The sequence below is a fragment of the Camelus dromedarius genome, chromosome 2, assembly GCF_036321535.1.
Source record: "Camelus dromedarius isolate mCamDro1 chromosome 2, mCamDro1.pat, whole genome shotgun sequence".
NCBI lineage: Eukaryota > Metazoa > Chordata > Mammalia > Artiodactyla > Camelidae > Camelus > Camelus dromedarius.
This window is the reverse complement of record NC_087437.1, coordinates 119,137,918-119,155,106: the sequence shown is the minus strand read 5'-3', so window position 1 is coordinate 119,155,106 and position 17,189 is coordinate 119,137,918. Positions and strand designations below refer to the sequence as shown.

The 17,189-nt window shown below is 53.4% G+C and overlaps 1 protein-coding gene across 2 annotated transcripts in view; it reads left to right on the top strand.

Moving 5' to 3' along the window:
• The window catches only part of PRDM15 (PR/SET domain 15), a 50,086-nt gene extending 33,272 nt beyond the window's left edge, over nucleotides 1-16,814 (top strand). For both annotated transcript variants that reach the window (XM_064476142.1, XM_031459931.2), the window contains exons 17-24: nucleotides 506-585; nucleotides 790-909; nucleotides 4,619-4,750; nucleotides 6,384-6,467; nucleotides 6,860-7,035; nucleotides 10,671-10,751; nucleotides 12,590-12,808; nucleotides 13,851-16,814. In XM_064476142.1, the coding sequence (XP_064332212.1) occupies nucleotides 506-585; nucleotides 790-909; nucleotides 4,619-4,750; nucleotides 6,384-6,467; nucleotides 6,860-7,035; nucleotides 10,671-10,751; nucleotides 12,590-12,808; nucleotides 13,851-14,330 (1,372 nt within the window). In that variant the 3' untranslated portion in view covers nucleotides 14,331-16,814. The remainder of the gene's footprint in view (nucleotides 1-505; nucleotides 586-789; nucleotides 910-4,618; nucleotides 4,751-6,383; nucleotides 6,468-6,859; nucleotides 7,036-10,670; nucleotides 10,752-12,589; nucleotides 12,809-13,850) is intronic.
• Nucleotides 16,815-17,189: the final 375 nt, after the last annotated feature.

Below are 17,189 nucleotides of genomic sequence, written 5' to 3'. Positions count from 1 at the left end.
GCTGCCGGGTGGGCAGTGTGAATGCAGAATAGTGTTATCCCAGTGCTGGAGGCCGGAGGTTCTAGATGGAGCAGGGCTGGTTCCTGCTGTGGCGGTGAGCGAGGGTCTGGTCCAGGCCTGTCTCCTTGGCTTTTGGATGCTGCCTTCTCCTTGTGTCCTCGTGGCCTCCCACCTGTGCATTCCTCTGTGTCCATTTATAAGGACACCAGCCATACTGGATTAGGGCCCACCCTAGCGACCTCATTTTTGACTTGACCCCTGTAAGCACCCCATCTCCAAGCACAGTCACGTTCTGAGGTGCTGGGGGCCAGGACTCCATAGTGTGAATTTTGAAGGGGCACAGTTCAGCTCAGACGGAGGCTAACATCTGTGGGTCCCTCGTCACCCACGTATCCGTGGCACCATTTTAGCCCACCTGCTGTTAGAGGCGCTTAGGAAAGTGCATCCTGCTGCTGCGGACCCCGCAGGGCCGTGTGGCCCGTCCTGAGGCTGCATCTGGTTTCAGGTACATTCACCCCTGCGAGATATGCGGGCGGATCTTCAACAGCATCGGGAACTTGGAGCGGCATAAGCTCATCCACACAGGTAGCCTTTCGCAGGAGGATGCGGTGCCCGCGCTGCGGGAGCCCCTCCCGCCCCTCCAGCACCGCCCTGGTCCCCGTGCTGCTCCTGGTGGAGGGCTCCGCGCGGGCCCTGCTCCCAGCTGCGGGCGGGGCCATGCCTCTCCTTCATGTGGTGCCCACGGGTAAGGAGTTCCAGGTTTGCAAGTTGGACGTGTTTGCTTCCCAGGGGTGAAAAGCCACGCCTGTGAGCAGTGTGGGAAGTCCTTTGCCAGGAAGGACATGCTGAAGGAGCACATGCGCGTGCACGACAACATCCGCGAGTACCTGTGCGCCGAGTGCGGGAAAGGTGAGTGCGGGCGCCCTCCGGCGGCGGCGGCGGCGGCGGCGGCGGGGAGAGGCGCGCGGGCTGCGGCGGGGGTCGCTCAGACCTGAGTCGTTTTAAGGAAGACAAAACGTGAAGTCTTTAAGTGAGGATCCAGATGAAAAATAAAGCAGCCAAAGGTAGAAAGACGGCATAAAATCAAGGCACAAGTAAACCGTTTTAAAAGTAGGGAAATGGTGCAGCGTATGATTGTTTAAAGTCACCATATGGCCTGAGTGTAGATACAGAATCGTCCCTGGTAGTGACTACTGACTAGAACCAGCTGTTTATTAAGACGCGGATTACTGTGGCCTTTATTCTGAGCGGGTGAAATTAGTTAAATCTATTAATAAAATATCTGACATCAGTAAGTGTAATGAGGGGAAAAAAGATAATCCCAGTACCTGGTAAAATTTTAACCCATTTCTGTTTAAAAACAAACCCAAACTGTCAGGAAGCCCCGGAGCAGTGGGTTTTTCTCTGGCGGCTTCTAGCGGCGCCTGGCGCTGTGTGCAGGGGGCAGTGGCAGGGCCACCCCCACTCGGTGACAGGATAAGCCAGAGTCAACTGCTTTGCCTTCAAGATCTTTTTAAAATTTAACGTTCAGTTTTATTTGTTCCTTTATTTTTTTTTTTAAATTAAACAGAAAAGTTTGAAGGAAACACCAACACCCTGGAATTCCATTCACTGGATAACCCCCATGAGACAGATAAGATTACGTGTAAAAGGCTAAAAGAATTAAATGCAGAGAAAAGCAGAAAGTGGAAAGTTCTCTCTCCCCCGACCCTGGGCCCCAGTTCTAGAAGTGACAGTTTCTCCTCCGTTCTCCAAAATAGCTCTGTGCGGCATGTAGATTATCTGATTGAAAAAGCACCTAGCTGAAAAAAATTTTTTTGAATGACATAAATGGGTATGCCAAATAAAGTTATCCCCACCTCGGATCTCAGTAACAACCTTCAAAAGAACCCTTTAATCCTTGGCATGAACATTTCTAGAGGTTTCTCCACGTGTCTTAGTGACGGCCATGCTAGCTGGGGCTCCAGTGCCGTCTTTGCCCCAGCTCTTCCAGCCTTTCCCCCTAGGGCGAGAATGGGGTAGACCTGGGGTGGGGGTGGGCCCCCAGGTGGGCAGGGGGCAGCCACACCTGAGCCCTGGGTGCAGCTCGTCAGGCCAGGCAGGGCGGAGGGCACAGAGGTCAGGGTCACGTCTTGTATTAGATACACTTTTATATTTGAAATGTATTGAATGTTCAGTTTCAGGATTTCTGTCATGAATTCTGAACACTTCCAATAAAATGCTGGTGTCAGTACTTGGGTTACCATATTCATTGTACATAATCCTCAAATAAAATGTCGGTGGTTGTTTTGCTTTCACATTCTGGTCACTGGCACGTGCAAGCAGCTGCTTGCGCTTCCCTGTTCTTTCCGTACCTTGCTTTTTATTTACTTAAGTATCCAGCGTGGTGATCTTTTCGTATCAGAACAGGCAAATACTGCCCTAATTTTTCTCTCAAAACCTTGGCAAGTTTCCTTCCTGTGGATCCTGCCACCAGACCGTTTTATTTAGGTACTCGGGGTTTTTTAGTGCGCAGTCTTTCATCACTGCAGGCGGTGTTGCAGGAAGTGCTCTCGCATATTGTTACTTTAGATTATTTCCCTAAAAATTCTAGACCCAGCTAGGCCTTGTTCCAGCGAGGGGCTGTAGAAGTGATGTGAGCCGCGCCACCTGCACCACGCCCCGTGGGTTCCGTGTGGAGCATTCGTAGCCGGGGATACACGGGAAAACACCTTGTTCAGAACACGGTGTGCCGTGAGGCACTCAGGACAGACCCCCCTGGTGGCTGGGCGACCTGTGTGGGGAAACCGCCAGGCCCTGAGCGGTGGAAGGGGTGCCCGTTCCAGGTGCGGGAATTCTCGGTGCTTAAAAAATACCTGTTTTCCCCGGAGTGAGATGTGAGCGTGGCGCAGACTGAGTCACATCCCCGCAGAGAGCGCCTGACGACTTCCACCACGTGGCAGCCACATTTACTTTAAAACTGCTCAAGGTATTTTTTTAAATAGAGAAAGATGAGCATGATTGATGCTGGCTGTGATGGGGAGGTCAGAACGGGGGTGAAATTTATTGTGTCTTTCCTCCTGTGCATTTTCTGTGTTTTTTAGAACCATGTGTACTTTTGTAGTTTAGGGTAAGTTCATTTTAGACATACGGGGAGAAAGCGACTGGTTTAGGGCGGGACAGCAAAGACCTTTCTGTTCATTTACTCCCTGGGTGCTGACCCAGCGTAAAATGTGTGCGAGTATCTGCCACTGCACTGCTTGTGACAGAGGACAGCCTGAAACACCAAGGGATTAATGACATCGGCCTCTGGGCCTTTGCACTGGCTTTTCCCCCACTAGGAATGCTGTTCCCCCAAGTAGCTCTCAGCCCCCTCCCACACTTCTTCCAGGCCACTTTTTTAGATGCCCTGAGGCCCCACGTTATGAGCCAGTGCCAGGCTGCCTCCACGCGCTCCATCCCCACCCCTGCTTTATCCTGCTCGTCTTTCCCTCATGTGATGCTCTGCCTTCGCTTGTTTGCCCCCCTCCACATGAAGCTGGGGACTCAGTGTGGCTCACTGCTCAGCCTCCAGCACTTGGAGCAGTGCCGGCCTGTGGCAGGAGCTCAGGGGTCTGTTAATGAGCAAATGCAAGCCATGAAAGCAATGCGAGGGTCAGGTTCATCTTGGCTGAACGAGTACCAAATGATGAGGCCAACAGAGGTGGACAGAGGGTGGGGATTGGGAGATGTGAAGCTGCCCAGGGTGCTCCCAGGAGTGTGTCCGGCGCCAGTGTGACCTGGGAGGGTGGTCCGGGCTGCCCGAGCTCACGCTCTGGGCCGACCTCTTGTTGCCTGTAGTTTTTTTCACTATGAGTGTGTAATTTTTTTTAACCCCAAAGATAAATAATTTTTTAAGGGTCCCCCTCGCCTCTAGCCCCTGCAGCCCCACACCCTCCCTTCCTGTGCAGCATCGCTCACCTAGTGGGTCTCCCTGGCTCAGACCCTCCATCCCTAATTCAGACCCTGAGCCAGGGTCACCCCTTCTTCAGCACCTGACTTAGTGAGGTTGTAGCTCATTTCATCGCCTTCAGCAAAGGTTGACTTTGTGACATTAAACTAAAGGTAGGTTAAAGTCCGTGTTTAGCCTTAGAGCTTCTAATCTTCATTAACGTTTACGTCATCAAGATCAACAGCAAACCTCAGGAGACCTGGACGTGGCTTGCCAGAAGATTTGGTTGGGTCCCAGTGGTTAGTTTGGCACATTTCCCCACCGCTCCCGTTGTTGGCGAGCACTGACCATCAGGGCTGGGCGGGCACTGACCAGATGGGCTGGCCAGACGTCGACAGTAAATCCCTAAGGGCCTCTGAGGGCACCGCTGCTCGCCTCGCCACTGATGGAGGGGTCGTCTTGAAGGCGTGTCCCCTGCACCCTGTCCTTCCTCTTTTCGGGTTCCACACTCACCCAGACCTGTGCCTGCCCTGGGGGCTGGGGGGCGGGGCTGGGGCGCATGCTCTGTCGGAGGTGGGCGGACACTGGAGGGGGTGCAGGGGGCAGGAACTGTCAGTGGGCGGGGCGTGGGCACCGTCGGGGTGTCTGCGGGCGCCAGCTCCGGGCGGCCCTGGAAGCCGCAGCGCGCTGACCTGCTTCGCCCCGCAGGCATGAAGACCAAGCACGCGCTGCGCCACCACATGAAGCTGCACAAGGGCATCAAGGAGTACGAGTGCAGGGAGTGCCACCGCAAGTTCGCGCAGAAGGTCAACATGCTCAAGCACTACAAGCGGCACACGGGTGAGTCGCGCTTCCCAGCCTGGCGAGGAAACGGCACCGGGAGAACCGCCGCTGCTCCTCACTGTCTTAAGCTCCCGACAGGCTGCAGTCTTTCTGGCCGAGCCCCCAAGAGTCGGTTAAGTAGCCGATTTCTCAGAAGCTACTCCTCCCCGCCGGCGCCCTGCATCCCTGCACACGCCAGGGGAGCCCAGGTCACCCCGCAACTTGTGGTCCTCAGTGTCCTAACCTTCCGCTCGGCCGTTTCCCTGCAGGAGCATGTGCCCAAGCACAGACCGGGGCCCAAGCCCTGTGTGCACACTGATCATCATGTCGTCGTCCAGACAGGAGACACTGGGCCATCTTCAGTGTCCATCAGTAGGGCAGTGGCTAAATTGTGGTGTGTCTGCCAGAAAGGACAATGCGTTTCTTACAAGTGATGAGATGTATATGTTAATTTACATAGAAATTTATGATACAGTGGGAGAAAAGCTGGCCTATACAGCAAATGAGTTCATTTTTTATGAAACGTTTGTATGTGGGTAAATGTGTGTGTGTAACAGAGAATTCAGATAGATGTCGTATGAGAGAAGGTTGTCCCTGGGTGATGGAGTGGGTCTGAAGTTCCTGGCAGGAGCCTCTAGTTGCTTCCGTGTCCTCTCTAAAATGGACTTGAGGGGGAGGGTACAGCTCAAGTGGTAGAGTGCATGCTTAGCATACACAAGGTCCTGGGCTCAATCCCCAGCCCCTCCTCTAAAAACAAATAAATAGACCTAATTACTTCCCCCCCAAAAAAATAAAAATTTTTTTAAATAAATAAAAAAATAAAATGGACTTGAGTCCTGCCACCGCCTGGCCCGGCCCTGGAGTGCCAGCCCCCACATCACTGGACTTCCACAAAAGTGTGCAGCCCTCTTCCTGGAGAAGCTCTCACTCCCCTGGGACTGGGTCCTGCGCCTCCTCCAGGGTCTCATGACCCTCCACCCACTGCCACGCCACTGGGGTGTAGTGGCCTCTGTCCTTCTGGCCTCCAAGAGCCACAGTGAGCGCAGGGTCTGGAGAACGAGGGGCTCAATCAAATACAGGACCGAGACGAGTAGACCTTGAGAACCACTTGCCTGGTTTCCATTTGGCAGGGTGGGTGGGGGGGGTCTTTGTTTAAAAGGTGCTCTGAGGGTCCACCTTCTCCTCAGTTTGGAGAGCGAAGCAGTCTGACGGCTCAGAGCTTCCTTGCCAGTTTGCAGGCAAGCAGGTGACTGATCTGAGCACCCGGGACTGAATGAATAAGAGCGTCACGAGTGGGGCTTCTGCCTTCCTTGATCGCGAGCTGTGTGGGGCAAGCTCATCAAATCAGATTCTGTCCAGCGAGACCCCATGGCAGCCCTCGGGTCCCGGGCTGGAACTGTCCTTGCCACCCTTCCTGCAGAAGGAGCTCGCCGGGGCACCGGCAGTCAGGTAGCTTCCAAGCCACAGGTCTGCTGGTTGAGGTCTGGAATGGACATTCATTCACTGTCTCTTTTCTCCTGGTCATTTACCCTCCTTCCCCCACCAAGGCCTCTCCAGATACGGAAACGTGTCCACAAGGATAAGACAGCTTCTGTGCGCAGTGAAATAAGAATCATGAAACACGAGAAATTAAGCGTGCCTTTTTCTGCAGGGATTAAGGATTTCATGTGCGAACTGTGCGGAAAGACGTTCAGTGAGCGGAACACGATGGAGACCCACAAGCTCATCCACACGGGTAGGCGCGGTGGGGCGGGTGCAGAGTGTCTGGGGAAGCTGGCTGTGCGAGCAGGGGAGGGACCTCGTGGCTACGATTCTGTTCGTAGACTTTTCCAGAATATTTGGTACTGTTCTGTCTTAATGGGGGCCCCTTACCCCTAAAATTCAGCCCATCAAAACTTTCCAGTACCCATGTGCGAACTGTCAAACACCTGAGCAGCGATGCCGCTCCGGGTTCCACGAGGGTGGAGGCCACACGGCTCTGATGCTTGCTCGTGGCCTGACCGCGGCGGGGGGAGGTGACCTGGCTGGCGACCTGAGCCGCACGTGCAGAGGGTGAGGGGTACTGCGGGCTGAGGGGGAGACCCTGTTCCTGACCCTTCTCTCTTTTCCTCCCATGCATGTGGGAAGTGGGCAAGCAGTGGACGTGCTCCGTGTGTGACAAGAAGTATGTCACCGAGTACATGCTGCAGAAGCACGTGCAGCTCACCCACGACAAGGTGGAGGCACAGAGCTGCCAGCTGTGTGGGACCAAGGTGTCCACCAGGGCCTCCATGAGCCGACACATGAGGCGCAAGCACCCCGAGGTGAGCCGGGGCGGGCGAGCCTCCCTCCCTGGGCCCCACGGCCTGGCCTCCCCTGCCCTGTGAGTCCTCTGCCTCCAGGGCCCCCACCCGCTGGCCCACAGGCCCCTCTCCCTTGCAGGGCTGGGGTCTGACACTCCCCCCTGATGGCAGTGCCTGCGCATGGGAGGCACTGAATGAACAAATGGAAACGTTGCTGAAGTTATATTATAAGTTATATACTCTCTGGAATCACAGCAGGACAGGAATACAGCCCTGGCCCTCACCCCTACTCTTCCCTTTGGAGTAACTAAAAAATGAGCAGAGCAGGGGGAGCCCCCCTGTGATGTCAGGGGCCGATTAGAAGGTGGCGTTGAGGACCAAGAGGAAGAAATGGTCCTGGGGCAGGTGGATCTGGGCTCACCTGGAAGCTGGTTCTCAAGGAAGGTCTGGGGCATTAAATAATTCAACATACTTTAAAAAGAAGCACTCTGAAAAACAAAACCAGAAGAAAATGCAGGAAGATAGCTGTCATATCACTGAGAGGGGGAGACTTTCTATGTGCAAAAGGAATGAAAGAAGTTTCAAACATAAGATTTGACCACACAAGCAACATAACACTTAGAACTTCTGCAAGTCAAAAGAATAAGGAAAAGGAAAGCTGAGAAATATGTTAAGATGTTATTACAGTTAACAAAAACTGTTAAAGGCAAAAACCATTCCATGAAAAGAGCCCAAAGAACCCAGTGTGTCCAAGGAGAGGTGATTCATGAAAGAGAAGACACAGGTGGTTAAAACGCAGAAAAAGCCTTTAACACAGGAGGTGCCATTGAATTAGGGGAGATGCTTAAGACTCAAAATGACCATGCTGCTGTCAGGAGCTGCTCTGGCCACCGGATGTCCTCCTGGAGGGCAGCGTGACCGTATCTCTCCAGAATTTTACAGATGATTATTTGGACCTCACAGTGTCTGGCCAGAGGAATGTGATTAAGTTAGTGGCAGCTCAGTGATGCGCTTGGCTGTAGACACATTTGCAGAGAATTCTGAATAGAATTGTGAACATTTGTTGTAAGAAAGCAGCACCGCTGTGCGCGCGCTGCTTCCGTGCACACACTCCGGCTTCCACGGTCTGTGTGTTTCCGCGATGCGCACCCAGATCATACAAATGAGGTAGGTGGGCGAAGAAGGGACAAAAGTATCACACGGTGGTCTTCTGGTGTTGAAGTTTTGATAATTCCTTATCTTCACGTTGTTCTCCATTTTATATACTTTTCCCCAAAGAACATGGATTGCTTTTACAATTATAAAAGCACCCGCTGCCTCCTTTGGGTGATAAGTGTGTCTTGTTCTCCTGGAACCCAGCTGTGCCGGCCGCAGCCCGCGCGGCTCCCCCGCCGCATACTCCCAGCCCTTCCCACTCAGCCCGAGGAGCTGGGATTCCAGCAGCTTTGCTCTCCTCACTCCCATCCGTTTCCACCTAGAAGCAGAGCCCGGAGCAGGAGCCCGCAGGGCCAGCCAACAGCGCCCTTCTCTCGGGGCCCTGGGCAGGCGCCGCAGACTCACCCGGGGCCCGAGATGCGGCCGAGAGTGAGCGATTTCCGTTATACGGGGGTTTCTCTAGTTTCACGCCCTCATGGAGCGCGCATGTTGGTTTTTGCAGACAGGATGCGTGATGCGCGTTGTGGGGTGCGGAAGCCTTGCTGCTGCAGAGAAGTGGATACTTGGTCTGGTTGACCCTCTGCAGGGCGGCCTCTCTGGGCCCCTCTCCGCCCACCGCGGGGGGAAATGCAGCAGATGGAGGGCTCCTCTGCCGAGGCTCTGTCTGTTCTCAGCCCCTTTTGTCCCTGAAGCCGTCAGCCTCTTTCCCCGGCCGTTCCTCGGATCGTTTGTCTGACCTTTCATTCTCTGTTGCTCAGACAAACACACTGCGGTGCCTGCGGGGATGAGCGCCGGTGCGTCCGGTCCTCCTGGGCCCGCGGTCTAGGGCGCGGGGCGGGGAGCCTCGCAGCCCTGCTGCGGTGCTGGGCATGGACCAGGGTAGGGGCCATCGGAGGCCGGCTCATGTGGTAAGAAGTGTAAACTACTTTCACGTGTTCAGGAACTTTTAGAATTGATGCTATTTTATGACTTAAAGGTGTGGTTGTTCCCTCTGCTTCGAATAACTGTTATGTTAAAAAAAAATTAAAACACAAAGTACTGTCATGTGTGGTCTTATCGCTCAAGAGTAAAGCCAGCAAATGCCTCCGTGGTGGTTGTTCTGTGACATCAGCTTCTGGACTGTGTGACTAGGACACGGATGGTGTTATTGATGATGGAGGTGGTGGTGATGGTGACAGTGGTGAGGTAGTGACAGTGGTGACGGTGATGTGAGGTGGTGACAGTGACGGTGGTGGCAGTAACAGTGGTGACTGGTGGAGGTAGTGACAGTGATACACTGATGGTGACAGTGGCGACAGTGATGGGTGTATTGACAGTGGCGGAGATGGTGGTGACAGTGACTGATGACAATGGTGGCAGTGGTGGAGATAGTGACAGGGGTGATGGGGGTGACAGTGGTGGAGGTGGTGGTGGTAGAGACAGTGGGAGAGGACACGTCAGTGACATCTGGCTGCTTTTACTCAGCTTTGCAGCAGCACAGTCACTCTTGGGTCCTCAGTGTCACGTCAGTATTTGAACTTTAAACAGACACAGCCCTTTTTGTTTGCCGTCCTTTCAGAGAAGGGCCAGCCCTGGGCTTTGAACCTAAGTCCAAAGATGCAGTTCCCAATCGATCGTCCTTCTTAAATACTCCACACCCACAATGTATAGTCTATAATTTCCTGTTCTTAATTTTTTTTTTTTGACCAAAAATGTAAAGATGCTTGCAAAGCCATTTGGATGAAGAACCCTACAGAGAGTCTGTCATGGTTTTCCCTGAGCTTGTCCAGTTTTTCCGCAGCCAGGTTCCTCCCTTAGCATCTCACCGTCTTCCTGTCCCCCGGGTATTCGGTCCTCTCTGACTTGTGTTCCTTTGTCCACCTGTGATTTAACTCACTTGAGTAATCATGTCACAGGTGCCACTGGCAGGTTCGTGGATGAGGTGCAGGAGGACGGAGAGGGACCGGGGGCCACACGGGGAGTGGGTCACAGTGTGAGGGGCTGCATGCTGAGGACCCGTCAGTCGGTCAGTGTGGGGGAAGGCGGGGGCAGCCACTTCATCACGAAATTGACTAGTGAAAGTACTTGGGCATGTGTCAGGTTAAAAAGTGAGGTGTTTAAGGTGTAAATGTCTTGTTTTCCATGATTCCTTGGAGGACAGGTTTACTGTAATGGACCTTATCCCCTCTGCGCTTGGTTTGAAATAATAAGATTCAGTGGAAACGCACGTTAGTGTGGGACAAAAAAGGGAGGGACTGGACTCCTCCCCCGGCAGAGGACAGGGAGTGACACGTGGACAGGTACGAGGTGACACCCCCGGTGTGGAGCACTGCAGACACTTGGGGGGGGGGACCTGGCAGGAGGGAAGGAGAGGCCCGGACAGGACTCTGGAATCTAGGTTTTCGGGTCCTGAGCAGAGCCGGTGGGGACACGGGTGCCGCTGAGAGTGACAGCCTATCAGCCACGGGTCTGAATCTGGCCTGCCTAGCATCCTGGGCTCACTGCCCTGTGCTCAATCGTAGGTCCTGGCTGTGAGGATCGACGACCTGGACCACCTGCCAGAGACCACAACCATCGACGCCTCCTCTATTGGCATCGTCCAGGTGAGTGCACAGTGGGTGGGCCCTGCGGGGGGCGGGGCGCTGGCCCGGGAACCTCTGACCCGAGCAGCTCCAGCAGGTGTCACGAGCAGCCTGTGGGCGGAACCCCTCCCGTTTCACATTTGCTTCCCTCTCTGTTTTATTGGTTTTATTCGTTACTTATTTATTTATTGTTTTATTACAGAAACTGAAAGTCCCAGGTGCCTTTTAGTTTCTGTAAAAGTTTCTAGAATATCACTTTTCTGAATACTGAATACTGATGCCTCATTTTGGAGAATAGATGGCTTATTAGTCAGAGATCCCAAAGATAACAGTCAATAAAGAGAGTGAGTGTGTGTGTGTGTGTGAGTGTGTGTGTGTGTGTGAGTGTGTGTGTGTGTGTGTGTGTGTGTGTGTAGGGAGAGAGAGGAAATTAGGCTGATATTAAGGAATTGGCTCCTGTGATTGTGGTTGGTGGGTCCAGAATCTGCCGGGAGGCTGGAGGCCAGAGACCCAGGGAAGAGTTGATGTTGTAGCTCAAGTCCAGTCAGGGAGCAGAATTCCCTCTTCCCCTGGGAACCTCAGTCTTTTTCTCTTAAGGCCGTCACTTGATTGGGCAAGGCCCACCCACATTACAGAGGGTACCCTCTGCTGTACTCAGCAGCCACCGATTTAAAGGTTAATCATGTCTGAAAAATATCTTCACAGCAGCTGGTGTTTGACCCCCCAGCCGGGCACCCAGGCCCAGCCACGCTGACGCTTAACATTAACCATCACAGATGGTTTCTAGAAATGCTGAATAGTTAGATTGTTATAAGCAAAATAACTTTTTGTATGTTTGTTTTTGTTTTTTATACCATTTAACCACTTAAAAAAAAAAATAGAGACACTGGGGATTGAACCCAGGACCTCATGCATGCTAATATTAAGCACATGCTCTATCTCTGAGCTCTGCCCTCCCCACCAGCAAAGTAACTTTAATGGTGTTAAGTGAACTTGCTTTTTAAAGGAATTTTTAGTCAATATGTTCACTTAAAAGTTTTGTTTTGATGAGAACACGTCACACTCTCAGTTTTTTTAAAATCGTGTTTATAACTCTGTGCTTTGAGCCGGTGCCTGTAGCGCGGTGCTCGGCTGCAGGGTCCTCTGAGCAGCCGGGCCCCACCCCCCGCAGCGCCCCAGGCCACGCACACCCACTCCTGACGAGGGAAGCCCCTCCGTGGCCTGGCCCGGCTGGCTTCTTCGGGGTCTGCCTGCCCCTGGGTGGGACCAAGTCTCATGGGATGGAACCAGAGGACAAGAGAGGTGGTGGGCAACCAGGTGGAGACCCTTGCCGGCCACCACTACCCAGTGGCCCCTGTGATGCTGTGGGTCAGAAGACCAGCCATACTCAGCAGCTCCCAGAGAAGTGTGCGGGGCACCTGTCTGGGGTGGCCGTTACCCTGGGCCCTGTTTGCTGTCCCCGAAGATGACAACCATCCAGCTCTTTGTTCAAACTCATTCTGATGCAAGACTGTGTCTTTAGTGAGTTTGTTTCAGGCTTGGGGATGAGAGCCTCGATGTGAAAGCATTTTTAGCCTCAGGCTGAGCTCAACAGGGCTGAGAGAGTAGCTTAAAAAATGTGTTTTCAGAGGTGTTTCTAGTTCAGCACAAAACATGGCCTTTAAAGATGTGACTCGTGTCTAATTCCCTTCACTTAAAAACCCAACTGAAACCAACAGAAAGTTGCCCCGATCCTTAGATGTGCAGGTGAACAGACAAGCTGTGGTCACCTGGTGTCCAGGGAGGGTGCCGGGACACGCTGGACCCACGGGGCACAACCCCTTGCCCCCTCCACTTTGTCGAACCTTCTCTTCCTGCAGCCCGAACTGAGTCTAGAGCAGGAAGATCTGGCCGAAGGCAAGCATGTGAAAGCCGCCAGGAGGACTCACAAGAGGAAACAGAAGCCGGAGGAGGCAGCGGCGGCGGCAGGGGCCACAGGGCCTGAGGATGCCACCTTCAGCGAGTACCCGGAGAAGGAGGCCACGTTCTCGGGCGGCGTGGGCGACGAGACGGACTCCGCTGTGCAGAGCATCCAGCAGGTCGCTGCTTCCGGTGCTGAGTCCGGGGCCCCGGGCGGGCGCGGGAGGCCGGCCTGTGCCGCACAGCGCGCTGACCTGCCCGCCGCGCCGCGGCCCCCAGCTGCGACCGGCACGCGCCCAGCTCCCCCGTAAGGGTTTCCCAGCTTAGGCCCCGAAGAGCAGCCTGACGTCTGTTCCAGTGTGTCGAGGACAGCCCGCCTGCCAGGCTGGGGATCGGGGTGTCTCTAGTTTGGGGAGGGAGGGCCTGACCCCGCCCACCAAGGCCTGGCTGGGAGGGTGGTGGGCGGCCAGTCTGCTGCTTTTTTTTTTTAATTGAAGTGTAGTTGATTGACAAGGCTAGTTTCAGGTGCACAACAAAGTGATTCAGTTACCCATACACAGTCATAGATAAGTTTTCTTTTCAGATTCTTTTCCATTATATGTTATTTTCAGTCTGCTGCTTTTAGTGGAAGATGCCGCTTTACTGAACCTCCCTGCGTTGGTCCCGAGGCCCCGGCTCCTCGCTGGCGTGTCTGACGCCGCCTCGTGACTGGCACGGGCCTCCTAGATGCAGTCGTTCTGCGATTCCGGGTCCCTTCGTCCCCCCCAGGAAGGAGCAGTGCTTCCTTTTTCATTTCTTACCTCTGGGCACCGCACGTTTGTTTCCTGCCCTTCTCAGCTTTACTGTTGGGATTTCCACCGACCAACAGCACTTCCCAGAAGTGGAAAGAAAGTGAAGACTCTGCTCTGGTTTTCTCATCACTTTTCTCTATTTTTTCTCTAGCCACTGAAATTCTTTGTTTCTCGGTTCCAGCTGATGACCGCTCTGAGTGTATCTGACCGTTGTCTCTCTTGTTTACTGGAATTCTTTTTTCAGGAAAAATGAACTTGGTCTGATCTTTCACCCGAAGGTGCTCCCTGACCTCCTCCCTCCGGGCCAGGCGTGCAGTGAGTCCAGCACCGTCAGACAGGCCCCTGTTGCAAAGTGCAGCGCGGGCAGCTTCTTGTGGTCTCCATTCTGCAGAGACTGTTAACTGTCCTGTGTCATGTGTGACTCTTGCAGGTGGTGGTGACACTGGGCGACCCCAACGTGACCACCCCGTCCAGCTCCGTCGGCCTGACCAACATCACCGTAACCCCCATCACCACTGCGGCCGGCACTCAGTTCACCAACCTGCAGCCAGTGGCAGTCGGGCACCTCACCACCCCGGAGCGCCAGCTGCAGCTGGACAACTCCATTCTGACCGTGACCTTTGACACAGTCAGCGGCTCTGCCATGTTGCACAACCGCCAGAACGACCTCCAGATCCACCCCCCACCCGAAGCCTCGAACCCACAGTCTGTGGCGCACTTCATCAACCTGACCACCCTGGTCAACTCCATCACGCCCCTGGGGGGCCAGCTCGGGGAGCAGCACCCGCTCACCTGGCGTGCGGTGCCCCAGACTGACGTCCTGCCCGCCCCGCAGCCGCCAGCCCCGCAGCCGCCGCCGGCCCAGCCCCCAGTGCCCGCCGAGCAGCAGCCACAGATGTACAGCTACTGAGATGCCTGGCGGGGACCTCAGGACCAGAACTGCAGATGAGGGGGGTTGTTGGGGTATTTTTTTGAGATTTGTTTGCTGGATACCAAACAAAGGAACACCATGTTGCAATGTAAGGAAGGTTGACTTAGCTTTTGCAGAACGATCTCCAAATCCCCCAGCAGCCGTCAGTCTGTCAGCCTAACTCAAGAAGTGACCCCGGGTGGCCAGTGGTCCACTGGAGCTGCTCGGGCTCTTCCCGGTGAAGCGACGCCCTCGGGCTTCCCTGCCCCGACAGTGATGGACACAGGGCTTGGGAAAGCGAAACAGAAAGAGAAGCAGCATCTCAAGAGGCGAGAGACAGGTTATTAGGAAGCTCAGGGGTTGGGTGCATTGCATTTTTTTCCTCTAGAGCTCAGTTACCATGTTTAAACGGAGACGGGGTTCACACGTGGCAGCACAGTCTTCTCCTGGCTTCGGGACTTTTTTGCCAATGAGCAGATAGAAGTTCCAGTTATACTGATTCTCTTCGCAATTTGAGTTGAGTCCAGTTTGTTCCACAACTTCAGGCCGAAACCGTGTGAGGAGATGGGTCACAGGAGGTCACTGGCCAAGGCTTTTTAGTAACAGAATTCGGGAATTGATTTTCAGTCTGTCTATTTTTTAACTTTATCTCAAGCATATATTGCCTATTTGAGACTCTGCTGTGCCCTACTGGTTTATACTTTGCTGTGCAGGAGTCGTTTGCACTGTAGGACCGTGGTCCACATCCAGTTCTACACGGCTGCCCCAGCGAGGAGGACACAGCTCCGAGCATCGCCTGAGCCTCGCGCTGTCCCTGCTGGAGGCTCCTTGGGGCCGTCTCAGGATCTCTGCCATCCAAATATATTTATTATGGCTGAGGCTCAGCCAGAATCCCCTAAGCTGAAGAACAGGGAGGAAATTCCTCTTTTCTTTCTGTTTCAACTTTAATTCCAAAGGTTGATGTGTTTCAAGACCAATTTTCTATAAAAATGTTGAGCGAGCTTGGTTTTTCTGAAATACAAAGGTGGTGCTGTCTCCTGCCAAGCAGTAGGAAAGTGGGAGGGGTTATTAGCTGACCAGCAGATGCCTCAGCCCCCCTAGAGTGAATGACTGTGCTGAGTGGTGGCAGCTCCGCTCCCCCGGGGACACGGGCTTTCGCACGTGTGTGGCCATCTCAGAGGCAGTGGCTGAGGCTCGGGGCCATCGAGGTGGCGGTCAGTAGCCAGCCCTCCTACTGCCCGGCCAGGGAGACAGGAAGGACGCTTGATTTTCATTCTCCTGACGCTCTAACGCTGCCCAGAGTGCAGTGTTACATTTGCCTTGTTTTGTCCTGACCACTTTGTCCCAGAGCCTGTGCTTGGGGGACCATCCTGAGGAGATGCTGACAGTGAGTCAGGAGTGGATAAGCAAGGCAGAGTAACCTTGTGCTGCCGGTGAGGCTACGGACAGACGTCCCCCGCACTTCGCTTTGTTCCAGAGAGCAGGGTTGTGAGGCGAGGGCCAGGCCTGGACTTGCTGCAGTGCCCTCGTGAACTAAGTCCATCCCCCGCGCAGCACGAGAAAGGGGGCTTCGGAATTCACCCTCCACACGCACAGCTCATCCGTCACTCCCGACTCTCACCTCTCCGTTGAATTAATCGTGGGGGATTGTTTGACTTTTAATTTATGATAATTATTTTTATGTTATTTATGTATATAATTAACTGCTTTATCCATAATGGTTTCATCAAATGAACTTGGGCTAGGGATGATAAAATACTGTCTCCCTTCTCCAGAGGTAAGTGGTCCAGGTGTCTGTGGAAGCGTCAGGAGCGCCAAGGTTCCTAAGGTATTTTTTTTTTAAATCACTGATGGTTTCTTTTAGCATCTGCAGAACATAAAGGGAGAATGACCAACTAAAACAACCGAACGTGGTTAGACACCTGCTAGCATTTATCTTTTATTCCTCCTCCCTATGAAATAAAGGCCTTTTAAATCACAGTTTTATTTTTTTAAAAGAAGTTGTTTTCGTGCCTAGAGTAGGAATGCAGCAAACATGTTTAAAGAACCTAATTTCGGTTGTGTGGGCCCAGGGACCTCCCACTGTTTATTTAAATACACAGATGTGTAATAATACTTCTTGTTATAGTAAGTGAGAACTCTTAAGTAAAGATCAAATTTACTCCTGAGTTTTCTGTAGAAATATTTGGTCCTAATAGGGTCACTGTGTGAGGCAGAGTAGGTTCCTGTTGTCCTAAAACTGGCTGTGAATTTGCATATTAGAAACTGGGGCGGGGAACAAAAGTACTTCTGGGCCAAAAGAGCTATCACTGTAGAGTGTTTCGCACACTTACCACTGTTTACTCATGGAAAGTATTTAATTTTTTTTAACTGAGCCCAGGGGCACAGCTGTAGCCATGGGTGGACATTGGATCGAGCCATTGTGGCCCGTGAGCTCTGTGACTCCCCCCGGGTTACTCTAAATTAATAAACAGAAGAACTCGCTGTTGGCCTGTGAATTTGTAAAGTTGGGTTGCTCTGTGCCACACAGAGGTCCACGGGCACCAGGGCTTGGGAGGGAAGGGCCCAGAGGGTGTGTGTCTTAGAGCTGGACCCCAGGGTACCGCCACCTAACGTGGATTGCGTGTCCCTGGGCCAGGAGGGCACGGAGCCCTCGAGTAGGATGTGTCCTCGGGGCCCGGGAGGCAGACGCACAGACCTTACACGTTCTTCCCGGTCTCGGCGCCCAAAGCTCATGGCTTCCAGCTCAGGGCGGTGGTGGTGACTTTCCTGGTTGGATTCTGAAAGGCGTCAAGGCTGAGAAGTCATGTTGTCTTGTGTCCTGTCAGTTTGAATGATGGCCAGTCTGAGGTGCCAGGA